Source organism: Protomyctophum bolini, assembly GCF_963924005.1.
Source record: "Protomyctophum bolini genome assembly, chromosome: 17".
In the NCBI taxonomy this organism is placed as follows: domain Eukaryota; kingdom Metazoa; phylum Chordata; class Actinopteri; order Myctophiformes; family Myctophidae; genus Protomyctophum; species Protomyctophum bolini.
This window is the reverse complement of record NC_137878.1, coordinates 14,825,587-14,846,286: the sequence shown is the minus strand read 5'-3', so window position 1 is coordinate 14,846,286 and position 20,700 is coordinate 14,825,587. Positions and strand designations below refer to the sequence as shown.

General features: G+C 42.3%; 1 protein-coding gene across 5 annotated transcripts in view; it reads right to left on the bottom strand.

The window, feature by feature from the left end:
* Nucleotides 1-2,257: 2,257 nt before the first annotated feature.
* rxrba (retinoid x receptor, beta a) overlaps nucleotides 2,258-20,700 on the bottom strand; it is a 31,191-nt gene continuing 12,748 nt past the window's right edge. For 3 of the 5 annotated variants that reach the window (XM_080787968.1, XM_080787970.1, XM_080787969.1), the window contains exons 10-13: nucleotides 17,130-17,171; nucleotides 11,390-11,481; nucleotides 10,690-10,795; nucleotides 2,258-10,474 (exon numbers count right to left, since the gene is read on the bottom strand). In XM_080787968.1, coding sequence (XP_080644094.1) covers nucleotides 10,327-10,474; nucleotides 10,690-10,795; nucleotides 11,390-11,481; nucleotides 17,130-17,171 — 388 coding nt within the window. In that variant the 3' untranslated portion in view covers nucleotides 2,258-10,326. The remainder of the gene's footprint in view (nucleotides 10,475-10,689; nucleotides 10,796-11,389; nucleotides 11,482-17,129; nucleotides 17,172-20,700) is intronic. The other 2 variants (XM_080787971.1, XM_080787972.1) reach the window with 1 other exon arrangement.

Below are 20,700 nucleotides of genomic sequence, written 5' to 3'. Positions count from 1 at the left end.
GACCTGAAAGGGACAGAGAGCCAAATTCAGGGCCATATGTGAGGAGCGATACTAATAAATAGACTTAATAGTTCACCACCAAAATTACTTTTCTCTATCGATTACTCACCCCATGGAGACCTTTTGCCGCATTCCTAAGCCAATACTCCTATACGCCTCACTCCCATGAACCCACCTCACCCCTGCCCATTTTGGGCTGGAATGCAAATATACACTACCAAGATACCCATGTATGATGTACCTGTCTAACTACTTCCTTCATTTCAACGAAGTCCACACTCACAACACCAGAGGGAGTTCAACAAACCACGTACAACCCAGATTTAGCTCAACAAACCACGTGCAACCCAGATTCGGCTCAACAAACCACGTGCAACCCAGATTCGGCTCAAACAAGGGATTCAATTAATTTCGCTCCTAAAATGCCACTAAAATGTGGAACGCCCTACCAACAGCCATTAAGACATAATGACCTAAACGGACGGCTGCAATTGGAAACTGCATGGCCTCTGTAAATTAAGTCGGAGCTCCCAACACCCCTTTCTCCCCATACTGTACATGTTTTTCCCTTTTTCTTTCTTTATAGAATTATATGATATGATTATTTCCAGTTTTTTATAGAAGTGTATATTTGCACGTCTCAAAATGTTCTGATTAATTGAAAATGGTGGACCCAGTTGTAAACAAGTGTAATGATTCAAATTAGTCATGGTTTGTCAACAGCTTTTGTATTGACTTAGTATTGACTCTGCATACTGTGAAATATATATATTTTTTAAAATCTATCAATCAATCAATCAAATACATTGATACAGCTCCCTATAGAGACACAAAGGAGACTATGTCTCCATATGGAACCACTGCCGGTCATCAAATGATTGCCTTAGGAATCAATGCGACCAAAATATCCAAGTCTCCATGGGGTGAGTAATCGACAGGAAAAAGACATTTTGGGGGTGAACTATGCCCTGAGTGATAGCAAGAGAACACGACTCACGAGAGATGACAGGAAGGAGAGGGGGAGAAAAAGACAAATGACTAGGCAGAGAGGAGTAGTATAAATAGACAAGACAAATGGGAGCAGCACTGCCCATTGCTGACCCAGAGCAGCCCTCCAGCAGATCATCATCAACCTCACCTCCACCTCCACCCACATCTCCGCTGTCAGCTCAGCCATTTTCCTGCTACAGGTTTGTCCTAGAAACAGGAGGAGGAGGGTGGGGCAGAGAAATGGGTGTCCACTGTCCATGCCCGGCTGCATTCAAGACCAACCTCACCCCCTGTTGAGCAAACACGGAGGGGTGGAGAGAGATGAGAAGAGCATGGTTACTAGTCCACACACACAGCTTGAAAACCGGTGCACAGTGCTCCCTCTGGTGTACGGAAGGTGTAAGTGCGGTGCCTAAGAGTCGCTCAGGGCCTGGGGGTCCTGCCGGGACTGAGTCAGCTCGGTGAAGTCCCAGGCTCTCTGCTGGTATATGGAGGAGGAGCGAGGCAGGGAAGGAGCAGAGCCAAACTGGGACATTCCATTTCACTGGACAAGGGGGTTGGTGTTTTACCTGTCTGAAGTGGCCAGTCCTTCTGGCCATGTGTGAACTGGGAAAGACTGCTTTCAGAATCGGTACGTGTGCCTGGTTCTTGGAACCTCTTGCAACAAGATCTTAAACTAAATACCCTAGCATCTATTATTGGCCATTTTAGGAATTTACTTAACCATTCATTATCTGTATGCAACCGTTTTAACCGATTGTCAACATGCCACTGTTTTAACCGATTGTCAACATATTGTCTCTCTTTGTCGTTCTTATGTCATTTATAGCTATGTGTAATGTAATCCCTGCATCATCTCCGAGAATTTTAAATAAAGGTTGAAATAAATAAATAGTTTTCCTCCTTGGAATATTTTACAATAATTGTAAAAAGATACCACTCATCTGCCAGTTAACTTGGGTGGAGTGCTGGAGCTAAAAGGAAACCAAATGAACAATAAAAATCAGCCTCCTCAAAAGCGTAAAGAAATTATCTGATATAGTTTATATTTTATATAGCAAGCTTTCAGAGTCATGCCTGAAGGTCGAAAACATTCGAAACATTTTTGGACTGTTTTGAGTGTACGGAGGCTGACTTTTATTGTATAATAATTAAAAGATATGTGGTACAATTGTCATCTTCATGCATTTGCAATGTTTCAAACCATGACCATTTCTGGAAAAGGAAAGAAGAAAACTTAAAAGGAAAGAATGAGGGACAGCCCGGGTAAGTTACAGTATTAAAACCTTTACTCAGACATGATACAACAAACAGAAACAAGAATCAGAATTGATGAATGAACGGGGGAGAAAAAAACAGTATTCATGTTTATCTTTTCCTTTCTTTCCCAAAGCATACAAAATAGCCAATCAGCTCCGTGTGTGTGCTGGAGATACAAACAGGACAAACAGGCCAGAGAGAGAGAGAGAAAGAAATTAAGAGTATAATAAATTTTAAAAGAGAAATTTGAGTGAAGATCCCATTTTGATATAACAAATTGTTGCATTGTATTTTAATGCTCTGTAATAAAACCGAACGCAGTCAAGAGACGTGAGGAGACATACAAAGAAGAAGAGCTGTGTGTAACAAGCATTGGTGGAAAGTAAACGATAAGAGGAAGATTCTAGATCTGCTGAAAAAGCTTTTGTTCCATCTTTTTCCTTCTCCGTTGACAACTTAACAGCTGATACTGAAGTTCTCGGATGAATTCCCAAACCTACCTCGCTCTCTCACTCACTCACTCACTCACTCACTCACTCACTCAAACCCACCTGTGGCGAGAAGTCACTAATCTGAAGCTAATTCGGTAGAGATTTCTTTATGTTTGCATTTCCTGTCTTGGCTGGCAGTGTTTAGCTACAGCCACATGCACAATGCAACAATGTTAAAACACCAGTTTTGAAATGGACCCAGACAAACAAAGAACATTAACTTAATTCCACCCTCCCACCACAAAAAAAGAAAAAGAAGAAGAAAGAAAAGATAAAAAAGATGTGCAGAGCTAAATCTGTGGCCAGGTTAGCCCAGTCAAATATTCCTAATTTGATTCATTCAGTCAGTCATTGGCCTGTCCTCTTGTAGAAACAGAAGCAGAAAATCCCAGAGCCCCCGATAAAAAGCACCAATACACAGCTTAAGCACCCAAAGAGGGGGGCACCAACTGGTCAACTTGACCAGTCCAGCCGTCTCCACACCTCCTGTGAAACCATTCCTATTTGGGGACCCTTTCTAGTACACACTACAAAGGCCTAACTTTAGTGGTACACACTCTTTACTGGACACTACTGTACAGTACAGTACACACTCCACAAATGAGCCACTCGGGGAACTCGACAAGACAACATGAGTGTCCCTGCATTCTAACATGACAGTTTGGCAGTGATACAGATAAAAAGTAACACTTTGACTTTACTTGGGTCTTGTTCCTTCGTGTTATTCTGTGTATATGAAGCCATGGATGAGAATTATGCGCACTTAATCACACTGTACGTTCACTATGTTGTATTGTTAAACATTGTACGTTTTCATTTAAAGATTTCCCAAGTACTGATACAGTAATTCTGTGTACTTGTACTTTTCCATTACACAGCTCAATAACCTGGAATAAGTAGTAGTAACAAAAGAGGTGACCACATTTCTACTGCTAGTCTAAATAGAAGCTTCACAGCGTGCGTGGTCTGCATGGGGTACATTATCTTTGGGCTGTGAGCTGCCGGCACTGCCAGTCTCCCCACTGAGACCGACCGTCTGTCGCCGCTCTGCCATCAAGTAAGGTATGCGGAGAGGAACGGGTTGCGCGGAGGAGTCCCTGCCCTTGGAGAGGAACAGGTTGCGCGGAGGAGTCCCTGCCCTTGGAGAGGAACGGGTTGCGCGGAGGAGTCCCTGCCCTTGGAGAGGAACAGGTTGCGCGGAGGAGTCCCTGCCCTTGACACCAAACAGCGTTGCACTTTTTATAGACATACAGCCAACTCAACTGCCAATAAGGAAATATCCTCAGTATAGGAGAAATACAATAATAGTATATAAGGCAGCTCTCACTTGCAGTTAAATTAATCTCACCACTCTGTTGATATAATGGATTGAGATGGCCTTGGTGGTGTCATGGCTTACTCACGTCCACGACACGTGCATCAAAACCATTTACTGAACACTCCTAACCTGAGAAAACAGCCAACCGACCATCTGGAGCAGACTTCGACCAAAAGACACTGAAACCTCACCCATCCAAGGATCAAAGCAACCACTCAAACTGAGCATTCGTAGGAACCATTTAAGTGGTTGGGTGGACATAACTGTTAAATGCACACCATAACTTAACCCATTTAGGCCTGACGTCGAAATAAAAAAAACGTTCGCCCTGAAAGAATATATACCTATTTTTCAATAGCTAAAGTATAACAGAATGCTTGAAACACCAAAAAGGGTTATCGCCCAAAATGGGTAAACAGAGCCGCTATGTCGTTGACTCTATGTCTATGACTCTATGACGAGGTATTTTCTTCTCAGGGACACACGTTCTCCATAGTCTATAGTCCATTCATAGGCAATATTTTGAAGCAAATCCAGCACTTTTCATCCCAGCGTGTGGAGTGCCGGACCATAGGTATAACTAGGTTGACATTCAAGCGGTTAAGACCTGTGAGAGAGTGCAGAGTCAGAGGAGCGATGAAGAGGCTGGGAGGGATATGCTTCTAAAGCATCAAGCCATCCCTGTAGGGCCTGGTCTGCGTTCCTCTACGCGATCATTTCATTTTGAGTAACAATCCGCTAAGAGAGCTCATCACAGCACTGTCAAACTGACAGGCTTTGGCAAACATACTGAAGTTCAGATGCAGACAGTCCACACACACTTGCATATCACGGCATGTGGTCTCCCCAAAACTGGGACCCTTTTCACCCTCACTAAAACAGCTTGGCAAAACTAGAACGTCAGCTTAGTTAAGCCAAGCATAATTCTGGGACCTCCGATACGGGCAGTTGTAACTGAACATAGAATAACGTCCGTTGTGGATGAGTACAAACCACGGTCAGAAACATCCTATGTTACTATCCGCCACGTTGGGGTGTTGGTGGCAAAAACATCATGCATTTTGGTTGACTGAGAATTTAAATAAAAATGTTTATTTGCTCATCTTCAATGTTTTCCAGTGCAATAAGTGCAAAACATCCAAGTCTCAGCCATAATAACCATGTGTGTTCATTCATGAGAGAACTATGCGAGATGACAAAAATACCCAAACTCTTTCTTGGAGCCTTTGAAAAAGACATTGTATGAGGTACAGTATGCAAGTTTGCCAAACAGCACATGGCTCTATGTTACAGAAGATTGACTGTGTCCACTGTTCACTGTTCAGGCCAAGTTTAGCTAAACCAATAGCCCATTGAAAGACAGTTTAGCTCATTTCAGATTTAAATAACCTCAGCTCATAGCAAAGTTGATTTATCAAAGATATAGCATTATAAGAAATTAATTGTTCAATAATATAATTAAGGCATGGGAATTAGGACAAATTTCACTGCCGAATAATCTCATGTGATCGTCATGACAACTAAATTGTGGACAATTCCTCTGATGGATGACTTAAAATCTCTCATTCTACAGGATCACATGAACATGTCTGGGCACTGTACACTTGTAAATGTTAGAGATCTAGGAACTCTAACCTAGTCTATGGCTGCACTTGTCACTCAGGAAAAGCTAAAAACAAAATGCCAGGTTAACTGACAAGCATTGACCATCGACCAAGTCATTACCCAACAGGTCCTCCAATGATCCCCATCCCTAAGCATGATGATGACCACAAAGCGGCAGGCTTTCACATTCACGAGGAGCACTCTCAGGCCAAAAAACAAGCACAAATACGTTGAGGCCCCACGGTGCAGTGGTGCGGCCGGCCAGTCAGCCTTATGGCCCGCCTAACAACTGCCGTTGCAGTTCTTCCATGAGTGTCCTCAATTTGGCATTGTATGCCCATAGAAAACACACAACCCAGAAAAACACACAACAAACACATTGCGGGACAAGATTGAGTGTAGAACTACACACGCCCAAGAGTCAGCCTACCTCTATTAGGGCTGGAAAACGCTTACACAGTGACCTAAAGAGTTACACTTGTGAACTGCATTCCACAGCCGGATCAGTTCTAAATGTTCCATATTCAGACCACTAGCAACACCATCACCATGCCAAAGGCTGTTTTGATCTCTTTTGATTGCTAGCTGTAGCAGCCAACAATGTTGCAGCATTAGCCATGGGACATGCAGCAATTCTAGTTAGGGCCCTGATGGGTGATGATGCCACCCAAAACGTTCACACTGCACCAACTACCAGTAAATAACCTTGAATAACCAATGTTTCTCTGGTTGTGGAAAATGAACAGACCTTCCCGTTCAACTGCTCTTGTTGCTGGTGACATAATGAATGAATGTTCAAATTCACTTCCATTTTCAAACAGCCTCCACAACCAGATGATAGAGTGTAAATGCTTAGGGCCAGTGATCTCATACACTGTAACAAGCCTGAGGGTGTTAGCAGAATTTCCTGTTTGACAGGCTATAGCTGCTGGTGGCTTCCAAATCCACATCACATGAGGGGGAGCCAAATATCCTCTATGGAAGCAAATACTGGAACTGTGTGCAAGGACAGAGAATGGAACTCTCATATCCACCAGTGAAATTAGCAAGTGGGTCGGCAGTATTCAACAGCCAATTTCCACACTTTACTAGCCGGACTGTTTGTTTCAGAACAGAGCAAAGGACTGGCTGGTGCACTGGTCTGGTACAATAGAACAGTGTTTCTCAAACCATTTCATATCAAGGACGAAGGACCCCCAAATTGATATGTTTTTGGCCATGGACTCCTATCTGAAAGGAATTTAGTTAAAAAATCTTCACAATTTTCTTAAAATTGTGCCACATTGTGGGTTTGTAGATGGGCCATTTTTGAATAGCCCAAGTATGTTAAAGTGGTTAAACTGATTTTGTTGGTATATCAACTCATTTAGCTGGGGAGCCCCTGAAACCTACTCAAGGGCCTCTCTAGGGGTTCTCCAAAATCGATTAGTAGAACAAACTTCACTAGCATTTGGCTACTAGGCTGGTTATAATTTTGTCTGGAATAAAAAATAAAAAATAGCTATAAAGTGGTAAAGAGAAATAAAAAGCTATGAGAGAATGTTTATGATTTTTTTCACAGACTTCAGGCTCAATCTGATGATGTGGTGGTGTACAGTACTTGCATACTCTTGGCTGAATGTGTGCGTCGGTGTGTTTGCATTGGAGTAAACATGTGTGTGCAGTCTTTGGCTGAAAGACCACGTTAGTTATTTAGCACCTGATGGGAGACAATGCTACCCCTAAAATACCCAGGTTATGTTTTATGTAGCTGCATTTGACCGCTTTATTTTCCAAAGGTTAAAACTCAAGAGCCACCTGCCCACAATTTAACTGCAAATGATGAGTGCCGTTGTCACTAAAAGCAGGAAATTGGATCACACCGAGACAAACGGGTAGTAAGAGTAGGCGACTTAGCGCCTGGTTTCAACGACAGTGCCATGATGAAAACATGAAGCGAGAGACAACATCTACTTATTTGAGTCGACAACAGTAAAAATGCGCTCCAAAATGTTGTAAAAAGACAAAACATTTTCTGTCCATTGAACCGATAAAACATACAACCTGTGCAACCTGATTTGCTTTGCATAACATATCGGATATATGAATCAAGGTCTTTTCACCCCTGGGTGCATAGAGTGAGATTATCTACCTATCACTGGTATAAAGTTAACTGCCATTTTTGCATCCTTAAGATACCTTTTCATATAATTTACAAACAAGGTCAACTATACAGTCTCTGCGCACCAAACTAATGCGCAAAATGTGAATAACCAGCAGAGAACTCATACAAATCCACTGTGTCACTCCAAAGCCACCCTGATGGGCCAAAAAACAAATGTGTGTCGTTTTGTTTTTATTTTTAAATGACTTGGAAAGATCAACATCCATGGTGATGCAACATTGGCAGCAAAATGTGTACAAAGTTATTAAAACACTGAATATAATCACATTTTGAAAGAAATTAGTGTTGTCAGTGACTGCTGGGCAAGAACAGACAAACAACGCTTTGTTTTCGTCTGTTAAAGCTAATGGCCAATTATGATGCAAATGCTAAAAAAAACAACTCATCACCTCTGACTGAACAGTAATGTGTTGATACAAATTATGAAAATTAAAACCTACACGGGTAGTACCTCCTACCTAAGACATAGGTCAATCAGAGTTTGTCTTTGTCTAAAAGTGGAGTCATTTCTTTCGGGAGAAGGGGGAATTATTTCTTTTTTTTTCCTAACACAGTTCCAAGTAACTCACAAAAAGTGCATAAATGACCACCATAGAAGTCGAAGAGGGCAAGGTGTGGGCATGAAGAAAGAAGCTAAATATATATATTTTTTGTCTCGCATGAAGCTGGAACAGCTTCCTATCGGCTGTCCAGAATGGTAACTGTGTTATCCATTTTGGCACAGAAGTAAGCCAACTGCCAAAACAAGAGAGAACAGAGATAAAACAAAACATAATTCTAATTCAAGTCATTCTTAATTTTTTCTCTCGTTCTTTTTTTTTCTTTTTACAAAGCCCGTTGTGCGCATCAGGGTGGGGTGGAGGGTGAGGGGGGTTCAAACAAAGTGGCCTCCAACCCCATTTCCTTGATTTCATTGCCTTGGGGGACAAAAAAAGCTCTCATTTCATGAGTACAGTACTTCGAAAAAACAAAAAGGAGAAACTAAAAAGTTTCAGCACAAGCATTCAAGAGAAAATAAACAAAACGTTCTAAACAAAAACAACAAAAAAGCTAATTCAAATATTCAAACGCCAACGATTGGATGACGTCAACTGGAGAGGCAGGTCTTCGCCTGTTAGACAACTCGTGACGTCCAATCAGTAAGAGGCTGTTTGACGTGTTGACTGAATGCTACGCATCTGTTTCTTTCTTTTCTTTTCTTTTTTAAGCTAAACTATAAACAAGTAACTAACTGGCTGGCAATGAGTATAATATACAGAAATACAGCAAGCATTGTGTAACAAAAGGAACCCAGTTAACAGCAAGAGAGGGAGAAAAGTCTACCAGTTTATCGCAAGAAGCAACAAAAAAAAACCCACTCTGAGATGAAGGGGAATGGGGGAACCAAAAGCTAACTTAGAATAAACTTAAGACATTTACCGTTTCTGTCTGGGTGTTTAAAAGGAGACAGAATTCCCTTGAGACTTAACCCCTAAGTTGGAACACTGGTTATGGGCGGGAAATTGTGTGTGTGTGTGTGTGTCTGTGTTTCAGACAGCATTATGGTCGTTCTGAGCCATGTTCCTTTGAGCATGAGCAGAGCTCCAGACTAAAGCCTGAGTTACAGCCGATTTATACTTGGTTGTCGCAATAGTCAATCTATACAAGCTCTCAGTCTCAATGCGGCGAACAACACATGGCAACTGGCGCGTTGTGAGCTTGCAGATCTGCTACGTTCGTCGTTCGCCGCACAACACATGCACACAGTGCAAGTATAAAACAGGTATAACGCTTCCTACTGGCGAATGGTTCACTCATTCCAAATACAGGGCCTCCAAAGACTCCTGGATTGCAATGTTGTCCATCAATTACCTTCGAAAATCACCTGTCATCGACTGATCAACGTGCGAGCTCTGACTCAGAAGTTGATAGGACAGGTCATCAATTTTAGGGAAACACAGCAGAAGTCAATAACACATCCAGATTTTGGGCTATATTTAACCTAATATCCTAATGATTGCTACACACGGTGGCCTGTTTGGGTGCAACCATAAGACACTGTCTGCAACACTCCTGCACTGTACAATTGGCTCAAAACGAGAAAAATAATGTTTAATAGTTTGAAAGTCTTAACTGGTGGGACCCATAGAAGAAAATGTGTTACAAAGCCAAGTTAAATGGATGCAAATGCAACCAAGTCTGGAGCCCTGTTAGATTTCAAGGTGCGTGTACGACGTGTGTGTGCACGCGTGTGCAACAGTCTGTGTGTGTGTGTGTGTGTGTGTGTGTGTAAAGGATGTACAGGTTTACAAGGGGTGCGTGTCTGTATATGTCAACACATGTACATGTATGGATGGACGTGTGTATGAGTGCTGTGCTGGGACAAACAAAAAGTGACCCCCCCCCCCCCATGAGCTAATCATAATTGATGAGGACAGCCGAAGGGGCGGCGGTCTGTTGGAAATGCCGGTGGCAGCTTCGGATGCGAGAAGACCGGACCGGACAGAGAAGAACCTTTCTTAGGGGAGCTGGTGGGGCGCCTCTAGCATCTCCATCAGGAAGGTGTCGATGGGCGTGTCACCAATCAGCTTGAAGAAGAACAGGTGCTCCAGGCACTTCAGACCAATGGAGCGCAGCGCTGGCAGCCGGAGGAGGAGCTTGGCAAACCTGAGGATGACGGGAGGAGGGTTACATTTCTTTGTATACCATTTTTCACGACCAGAACGATATATTGCAATAATAATGTGTGGTTGTCACAAACTCCCAAGGCACCTCTGGACGCCAATGTGACTTGGCAAAAGTGACACACCGTTTGTTAACCGTATTTTACATGTACAGTATGCGCGTGCATCTATGTACAGTAAGTATGTGTGAAACATTACCTGCCCTGCTGGTCTGGGTATCTCTGTTTGCAGTACGATTCCAGAGAGGCGTACACCCGCTCTCTCAGCAGCTCTACCTCACTGGGGCTCGACAGGCCCTTGGCATCTGCCAACACAAACACACGTGGATTAAAGCTAAATGAAATGTTTGCATGACCAAGTCCTAATGTGTGATTAACCCATTTAGACTTCTATGCGTTATTATACCTTTCAATGCTACCTCTGTGTCTGATTAGTTGTTGCTATACATGTAGCAACACATTTTTGAGTAGTCCTAGCCACTCCAATGAACAGCTATATCTGTCCCTATGTATGTACAGTATGTATGTATGCATGTACAGTATGTATGTGTCCAAGTATGGAAATAGTGTTGCTTGACCACCAAGTGTCACTATTGAGCAACCCACACACACACACACACATGTTAGTGTATCACCAGTACAGAGTACAGTGCAGTACTATGGTAGAGTACAGTATGGTGTACAGTACAGAGTACAATGCAGTACAGTGTATAGTATAGTACAGCACACTACAGTACAGTACAGAACAGAGTAGAAGTATGAGTAGTAAGTACAGTACAATTAGTACAGTACATAACTACATAGGGACAGACACACAGCTGTTCATTGGAGTGGCCAGTACCACTCAAAAAGGATAACAGATTAAGTCAATTAGTTTGAGTGTGTGTTTGTAGGCTAACCTGGATTGAAAAGGATGATGGCTCGGAGGCAGCCCAGCTCCGTCTTGTCCATCTGCATGTCTCTCATCTTACTCACCAACTCCGTCAGAACCCTACACACCGTGAACCACAGAGAGATGGAGGGAGGTGGGGGGGGGACAATGGGGGAGGTGAAGAATGAGAATGGACACGTGTGGGGAGAAAAACCGTGGAGACAAAGATGAACAGAGGGGGAGACATAGAGGACAAAGAGAGAGAAGGGGGGGGGACAGAGGAATGAGAAAGCGCAGACTATTAAACCCTTTGGCCACCAGGATTAATTAATAACTTCGATATAATTCACGCCAGAATTTCCCCCCATTCAACCCTTATTTTGAAGAGCCAAAACCAGTTACAAATGTTACTACTACTGTGTGTGTTGTCGCATCCACAGTAATTATTTAATATTCTGTCCATATCGAGTTGCAACTCCTCCGTCGTGGTCTACAACTATACTTTATTGGCAATTTATTTTTTAATACTCTGCACGGTTGTTGGAAAAATAGTGGCGGCAGCTGGTTTGGAACCTGGGAGGTGTGAATCCATAGTCTAATGATTAGACCATTATGCTATCGAGTTGGCTGCCACAATTGGTTTACTAGCTGTAGTAGAAGGTGAGAATTCTTCAGCCCTGCGGTCGCCTAATACTTTACTAGTAGCCTCGGTACCCAGGCTTTCATTTTCATCGGCGCAAAAAATGAAAGCCTGGAACACATTGGCCGCTCTGGGCTAGAAGTGGGAGTCAACCCTTCCGGGTGGGCGTCGCTCAAAATGGTGTGACGTAGCACTGCACTGGGGGGGAGAGGAGGGGCTGGGGGTGACTGACAGATCGGTGAGATCCAATCATGGTGACACACGTTAGCTATCTTTACAAACAGTTACATGTGCTCAGCGATGCGATACAATCTCACAAATGATTTACAATCGCCGGGATGCAGAGTCCTGCACCGGGTCGGATACTCCGTGGGTACCAGAGTTTGACGGGTGGGAATGGGCGGAAAATATACTTTTATAAGTTAACGGGTGCGGGTACGGGCGGGACGCAACGAAACGCGGGTGGGTGACCTTTTATAATCAGCGGACCCGCACTGCACGATGTTGGAAACAGCAGCTGAGCTGGGGGTTAAATCCGTCACATGCCCAAGGAATCGTCAGTGCCGATCACTGCCGATTCCTTCATAATGGCGTTCTGTTTCTGCTGCTGTGCTTCCCTGTGCTACTTCCTTGTTGCATAGCAGTGACATCACAGCCGAATCCTTGCTTCCTTATCGTAGCATTTCATTTCACGTGTGGAGTTTAATATTTTTTATCACCAGGCTGCAGTCTGTAGCCTATATTTTCGTTTATTATTTGTTTATCACCAGGCTGCTGCCTGTAGCCTATATATTCTCCTTGTTGATATATTATGCCAATATGCCATATAGGTCGAAATCATGATATAACTTTATGTTGTGATAATAAGCAGCAGTAGCCTCAGTCAACTACATGTCTTCCGTTCCGTGTGCAACGCACTGCCGCTGCCCCCCACCACCACACCATGGATCTGGTTTCGAGTTTTATATAAATCACGAGTAACGGGTGGGATGCGGAACTGATGATTGACGGGCCGGGCGGGTGCGGGTTTCGAAAATTGGACCCGTGCAGGACTCTGCCGGGATGCGCAATGGCTCACCACGGACAGAACCTTTTGAGATACAGCGCTTTGAAAATCCTGATAAAATGGAAGCTCAATGGAGCTGGATTTAAAAATCCCATAGCTGGTGGGGACAGAGGCTCTCCATAGTAACCAGAGAAAAATCTAAAATTGTCGGTCGCCGCTTTCATATATGTAGTATACGGTTGTCTATGAACATGTACATAGATAGAACCTTTAGTACCCTTAGCTTTAGCTACGTCTATAAATGTAGATAGCAGCGAAAAAGTCCTTAACCCATTCAGGGCAGGAATTTATTTTGGTGTTTTAAGCATTATGTTATACTTAATTACTTATACTATTGAAAAAAGCAGATCAACAAGCTCATAGAGCTTGTAGATCTGCTATTTTTGAAAAATCGTGAAAATGTGGCGCACATCTTTGAATACGGTATATATTCTTTCAGAGCAAACGTTTTTAACTCAAATCTTTGCTTCTGGGGGGGTCCCTGGAACAACATTCTCAGATGGGGTCGGTGGCCAATTACATATATTTTTGGGGGTCCTTGACATAAAAATGTTTGAGAACGACTGACATGAGGTTTTTCAGAAAACTGTCGGGATTTAGAAGACATTTGTAGAATCGTCCTCAGGTCAAAATGGGTTAAATTGTCAAGTCACTGTCAGTGACCCCCAAACAATCTTCGATCTCAATGTTAGTATCTTTGACTGACTTAAAATAATGACAATACTTCAGTGGAAACACAGACGTGTGCCAGACCCCAGACCTGTGCCAGACGCATGCTTAAAAAGCACAGATCTACAAGCTAACATCCTGTACCATCGCGGTAAAACAGAAGTTAAACTTTTAAACTTTACTAACTTACTATCAAAAGTGAAAGACTTGACTGGAAGGCTACAGCGTTACTAGTCTTGTTAAATTAAAACACCACTTGCTGTGTTCACTACTGGCCCAGTGCTCTGAAGATGACCACTACACTCATATATAGCGTTGTGGGCTTGTAGATCAGCTATTTTCTGCACACAATGGCGTCATACGACAAAGTAATTAATCATGCCTAACTAGTAACAGATCTCTCTAACTTGTATAAACAAGCAGCAATGATCCATCACAGATTACCAAACCCCAAAAAACATGTTACATCAACTGGCCTCAAGATGGGGCTATTCAATTGTTAACGGAGATCTCTAGAAATGTGACTCTACACAAGGACACTATATGCCGATACCGTTTGTTGATTTGGCGGTCAAAGAGTCTCAATGATCACATCGTATTATGGTTTGGGTGGAGCGAAAGGCAGGTCTATGAAGCCAAAGCACTGCTTGATCCATTAGGGCAATGGTTCCCAAACGTTTTAGCTCAAGACCCAAAGGAGAAATGTGAAGTCTCCCTGGGACCCAAACTAGTGAAAATAGCAGATCTACAAGCTCAAATCTCATGATTTTATGATATGTTAAATTCATCATTTATTTAACTCAAGACCATTTTCACATGGCAGATTCTTTTTACTTTTCTCTTGAATTGTTTTTGAAATGTCCTTCAATTTCAGAAATTTTGATTTGTTCTTTTCTTTTTGAAAAATAGATTTATTTTAGTAAACGAAAAATGTAATTAAAAAAAGGTATATTCCGAGCTCATTCCCAGATACGTCGCTAACCTAAATTATCGACAAATTCTTTTTAATTCATCCATGTTGCTCTGGAAAATTGAATCAGGAAATTCAGTTTATTAATACTAACTGTTGGCAGCAGAACAGGGTGTTAAGTGCAGACTATTTCGTCTGTCGGGTGGAAACCTTATGTTCAAAACTGTTACTTTTCAGGATTCGCAAAAGTAGCAGATCTACGATGCCACGTTTTGAGCTTGCAGCTTGCGTAACATTGTAGTATGACAATGTAGGTTGTTCATTTACAAATAAAAAGTTAGAATATGGAGATAAGAGGTTTCTGCCCGACAGTGACGATTAGGGAGGGAAAGTCGCAACCTGACCTTCCAGTCAGAGATTTCAACTAGACCCCCACCCCAAAAAGCGTGCATGCTCTCACACACACACACACACACACACACACACACAAAGCAGTATAATGGTGTGCTGCAGTGTTGACGTCTTTTTCAGTACTACCAGTTACCTCCATCATAGGTTCCCACTGCAGTTCCCACTGCGTATATATTTTTTACGTTTTAAGAACATTTGGTTTAACGGTTGTAATTTATGCAACATGAAAACTGTTACGGCCAAGCTAGACCAGGCTTTTCAGCGAGCGTTAGCACACAAGAGCCCCGCATACGCACACTTAATTTGGGACTGGATCTATAAGTGCGCGTGTGCGTATATGCATAAACGCACTCTGAAAATCCTGGTGTAGCTCGGCGGTTAGGGTTATGTTAACCACAAACCTTATTTTCTGCATACTTTGGTGAGGAAACCGAACTCACTTCCAGATTTTTTAGGACTACAAACTATAATGCTGCGTTCACACCAGGGGGGCAGTCAGACAGATATTTTGTGAAGCCACCAAGGAAATCGGGATTTCCTGAAAGTTCATATAATGGCCTGTTGTGGCGCTGTCATTGGGCCCAAAAAAACCCATAGCCCCATAGAAGTCCATGTATTTGGGCCCAACTTCACCTAGACTGTATTACCTTAATAAACATGGTCATGAATACTTTCTGCTTCCAGTCACTAGTTTAAAGTCTCATTTCTAATGTCATAATATTCTTTTTGGAAAATTATGGTCCCATTTATAAAATAAATGACCATAAAGTTGCGTAGGTTCTGAGGGGCGTGGCTACCGCTACAGTCTATGATCGGGATTCCCCACCCACTCGAGTCAAAATAAAAACCAACGGAGAAGAAGGGGGGAAGTCCCGCCTCGTTGTCTGGGCCAGCCAATGGCCAGCTGGGCCCAAACGGATCTAGAAAGATGGCGATGTACAATTCAAGGACTGACAGGCTTCATTTTACGTTCATGTTAGACCCGCGAAACGCTTTGTCCATATTTTTAACAGTCTATGGTTCACACTGGCAGCGACAAACTGACAGGCTACAAGTCATATTCAATGGAAGCCATTCAAGCTATCGACATGAAGCAACAATCTGATACCTGGAAGTTGTCGCTGCATGATAAGCTACCAAAAAAAGAGTTTTAAGTGGCTTCAGCTTTTTTCTCTTTAATTTTTTCAGTGGAGATTTGACAGAAGACAGGAAAAACCTCTCCCACATGTGGACGGAGACACACTTCATGACGCCAACAAACATGTTTAGCAATGAACAAAAGGGGTTCCCAACACCACGCCTCACGTCAAATTCAGGCTGTTCCGGTGCATCTCAGGAGCGGGACTTGTAGGCCTATATGTAGAAGAATGCCAATGCCAATATATCTTCATCAGGTCATACCATGAAGAGGCTACAAATGGCTTAAATGCAAGTGAGGATTGGAAGTCAACCATGAATAGCATGTTTAGCAACTCTTCAGCGGGTGACTCAGCGACAGTGGACCTGAACACGCTTGGAAGTTTAGTAGCTTTTGCCGCCATTAGTGTGAACGCAGCATGACACACTCCACGATCCCACTGTCCACACACCCAAACATGTCAGTATACTTACACTATCCCACTGTCCACACACCCACTATCCCACTGTCCACACACCCACTATCCCACTGTCCACACACCCACTATCCCACTGTCCACACACCCAAACATGTCAGTATACTTACGTCAACCAGGCTAACTGATGAGATTTTTCAGCACGAATGTCACAATAGAACACTAAGCGGTATCCAAGTGTGGCGCAATAAGAGTAAGATGTGTGTGGTAGTACCTTTTCGAACTATACGCAGGACAGATTCCTGTAAAGATGCGTGAACCTTTGACACAGATTCTCTTGAATTCTCCAGTACATTTATAACTTCTTAAAACATTCCAAAAGGAAACCATGATTCGTTTTTGTGTGTGCATTTGCTTTGTTGTGTGTGTGTGTGTGTGTGTGTGTGTGTTTGTGCGTGTGTGTGTGTGTGTGTGTGTGTGTGTGTGTGTGTGTGTGTGTGTGTGTGGCGACGTATTTACCTGTCAAATATGGCCCCAACCTCAGCATTGTGCGCACTGTCCCTGTGTATCCAATCACAAGGCATTATTAAAATGTCATTACACAGTTGTACACAGTGTTATCACATTGGACCTTTCACTGTATTTTAAGTTTATTGCCCCTGGTGAGCGTGTGCAAAGTAGTAGGTCATTGTCCAGAGGCACAGACAAATCCTGAGTGTTAATTTAAGTCGAAAAGTGAAAAAGAGTAAAATAAAAAATAAAAAAAAGGTAAATGTTTACACTTTTAAGAGTAAAATTAACACTAGGAATTGTAACTGTCCAATGGTGTGGTTGAGGGACCCCATCTCTGTTGCCGATCTCATGAATTAAAGCAAAAAAAAAATCTCACAACTGAAAAATGGTGTCCTAAAGTGCGACTTATGAAACAGTGTGCCATTTCCTAAAAAATGTAAAATTATGATGTTTTAGTAATATTATTATTCCGGCTATTCTACATACTGCCAACCAGGTGAAGAAGTCGCAGATTGAGGCTTTAACCTTGGCTTTTATTATGAAATATCAGAGACCATTTTATTGAAGATGTTTCAGAACCCATTGCTTTTTTGACCACTTCAAATGCTTAATCTTAAAATAGACGATCTACAAGCTCTCAATGTGTCGCCGCATTGAGAGCTTCTCTGGAATTCAAATGAGTGAAATCAGTGGTTGTGACTGAGAACTTTAATCCATGTGATCTAGGGTCAGCCAGAGGCGTCTCTCCATTAAAAAACAACAAAATAATTCAGGCAGGGCCAGTTTGGATTTGAAAGATAAAGATTTGATTGAATTAAACTAATTTCCCCATTTAGTTGAAGGGAAACTGCTCTGTTATTTCATGTGAATCCTGTTATTCTATTGTGACATACATGTAACACTTCACACACTACGCTCTAGAATCTCACCTCCAGACTCTGTGTAAAACTCCTCAAAATGCGGCATTTTATCTGTCTCTGTATCGTCTCTGTCGGGTGGGAACCTCAATATGTCCAGACTACTTATTATAATCAAATTAAAATGTATTAAAAAAACTAAACTTATGGAAATGACAATGTTTCTGCCCGACAGCGACAATATGCTGGCAGCCGTTGTCCAAGCATAGACTAGAGAGAGTAGAGCTCTCGACAAACAGAGCGCATTCAGAAGTGTCCTCAAATGTCCTCCTCAGAATAGAATCACAGGATTCAGGACAGGTTAAGACATTGGCCAAGTTGTACCTTTAAACTTTATACATATGAACAAAGAATTGGCTTAACATCTTACAGCCTACTCAGCAAGGCTTTCCAAGTACAAGAACTCTTCCTCAGGCAGCAGTGGTAAGCCTGAGAAAGAGTTTTTGTACCGAAAACGTGCTGTAAGATGTTTTGCCAATTGTTTGTTTGTTTGCCTATACCAAAAAGTTGTAAGATATAGCCGTTTGAAGGCATTAAAACTATTGTACAGTGGTCTCTCGCAATTGTTTTGCATTGGGTTTCTGCCTCCTTGGGAACCCTAGGACTCTCCACTTTTTTGTGTGAAACTTTATACAAACACATCTGATATGTTAAGGCAAAAAAGGGTATGAGACCAAGGCGCCTTCATGGATAAGTTAAAAAGTAAAAAAGCTTAGTCTTAAGTCCCCCTGATGAAGATGTTAGACTTTACGGAGAGGATGGCCCCTTGAGATGCAGCATCTCATTTTAGAGGGTGTCCTATACACATAAGGAAAACATTACATACAATACAGATGCCACAACGCGTAGGTGTATTTTTTATTCTTGCTATGCATTAGCCTGACTACTAAAGGCTTTTTAACTTTTCCACAAGAGTGCTTTGGTCTCATCCCTTTTTTGCATCAATTTTGACACCGAGTTGTACCAAAGGGCACCATGTAGTGTATTATATCTTATATATTGTTATGCAGTGCAGACCTGCTTCAAGAGCGTCTCTAGGGCATGAAGTACTTGTGGCATTATTCAGTCCTGTAGCGAAGTGTATGGAAAACTCAGCAGGGAAGGGGGTTGTGTTAAAAAAAAAAAAAAAAGAACAAGCCAATTCTGCGATAGCAGGAAAAGCAAGAAGCAACATAACGCGCAAGAAAATGTGTCACGGATATACAACTAAATCAATAAAAGCCGTGTGTTTAGAGAGAAAGGCAGTGACACTAAGTGTTAGTGTCAGATCTGCAAAGTGGGAAAAAGGAAAAAAAATAATTATCAACCCGAAAACAAAATGATTTAGATATAAGTGGGATTTCCCAGGCTGGACAAAAGTCTGCTTCTAGAGAACGGGAGACAAGGTTTGAGTAGGGAAATCAGGTAGCCCAGATAGGTTGTTTTCACCCTGCCTCCAAGTTGTTTTTGCTTTGGTTTTTCTAAGTAATTAAGCCATTGTGTAACAGTGTAATTAACAGTGCATTGACACTTTGTGATGAGGTTGGGGGAAGTCTGAGGTTCAAAGTTGAATTCTTTTCCGCGTGGCTGTCATGCTCTGTTCCAACACATGAAAAAGATTACAAGTCTGTGAACGTCTCTGTGTGTGTGTGTGTATGTGTATGTGTGTGTATGTATGTATATGTGTGTGTGTGTGTGCGTGTGTGTGTGTGTGTGTGTGTGTGTGTGTGTGTGTGTGTGTGTGTGTGTGTGTGTGTGTGTGTGTGTGTGCGCGCACACACACACACACACACATCTCTACAAGGTAAGCATTAGTCACCAGCTTCCTGGCATGCAATGTCACCTTTCAGCCAGTTCTAAAGCAGTAAAAGTCACAGACAGCCAACCCACCAAGAACACAGCTGCAGCCAGCCAGAGGTGAGAACACAGCACTGATACGTAGCACTAGAGCGACTACCAACCAAATAATCACTGACATTCAACCGTTGGGTTTGAGTGCTGGGCCATATATACACAGTTATATGACTGGTAGATTTTACGAATTAATATTGACAAATTCAATAACGAGATTAGTGAAACCTAATAATATTTCAACAAAGATTGAAGAATTAGCCAACATCTTTTGCGGTCTACTGTGTCTTATATTTTGGGGGCTTTTCTGCCTTTATTGATAGCACAGTGTGTAGAGAGACAGGAAACAGGGAGAGAGAGAGACGGGGAGTGACACACATCAAAGGTTGTTGGGATCGGCATGTGCTGGTTCATCACCATGCCGGCTTGTGGTGGACATTTTTGTCAATTTTATTTTTTGCCATGGACATACAAATATTATGAGTCCTCAAAGTGGGTTGCTTTGAAGGTGGTCCAAATGGACCCTTACAAGTCTGTAATGGTTCCATATGTACACACCTTAGTTATTGGGGTCCTTGGAAATAAAATAAAAAGGTAGACAACCACTGTATGGTCGGACTCCTACTGTATGTCATATTAAATCAGTGTCACACATATTCAGAAGAAAACCATCAGACTGACATTCAGTAATTGGGTCTTTTGATCAAAATAGGAACATTTTAATGTTATGTAAAAACGAAATCTAAAATTTGCCATGGACAAGGACAAGGACAAGTCTTGCCATGGACACATTTGTCCATGTACGGACACATTAGCCCATTTTGGGCGGG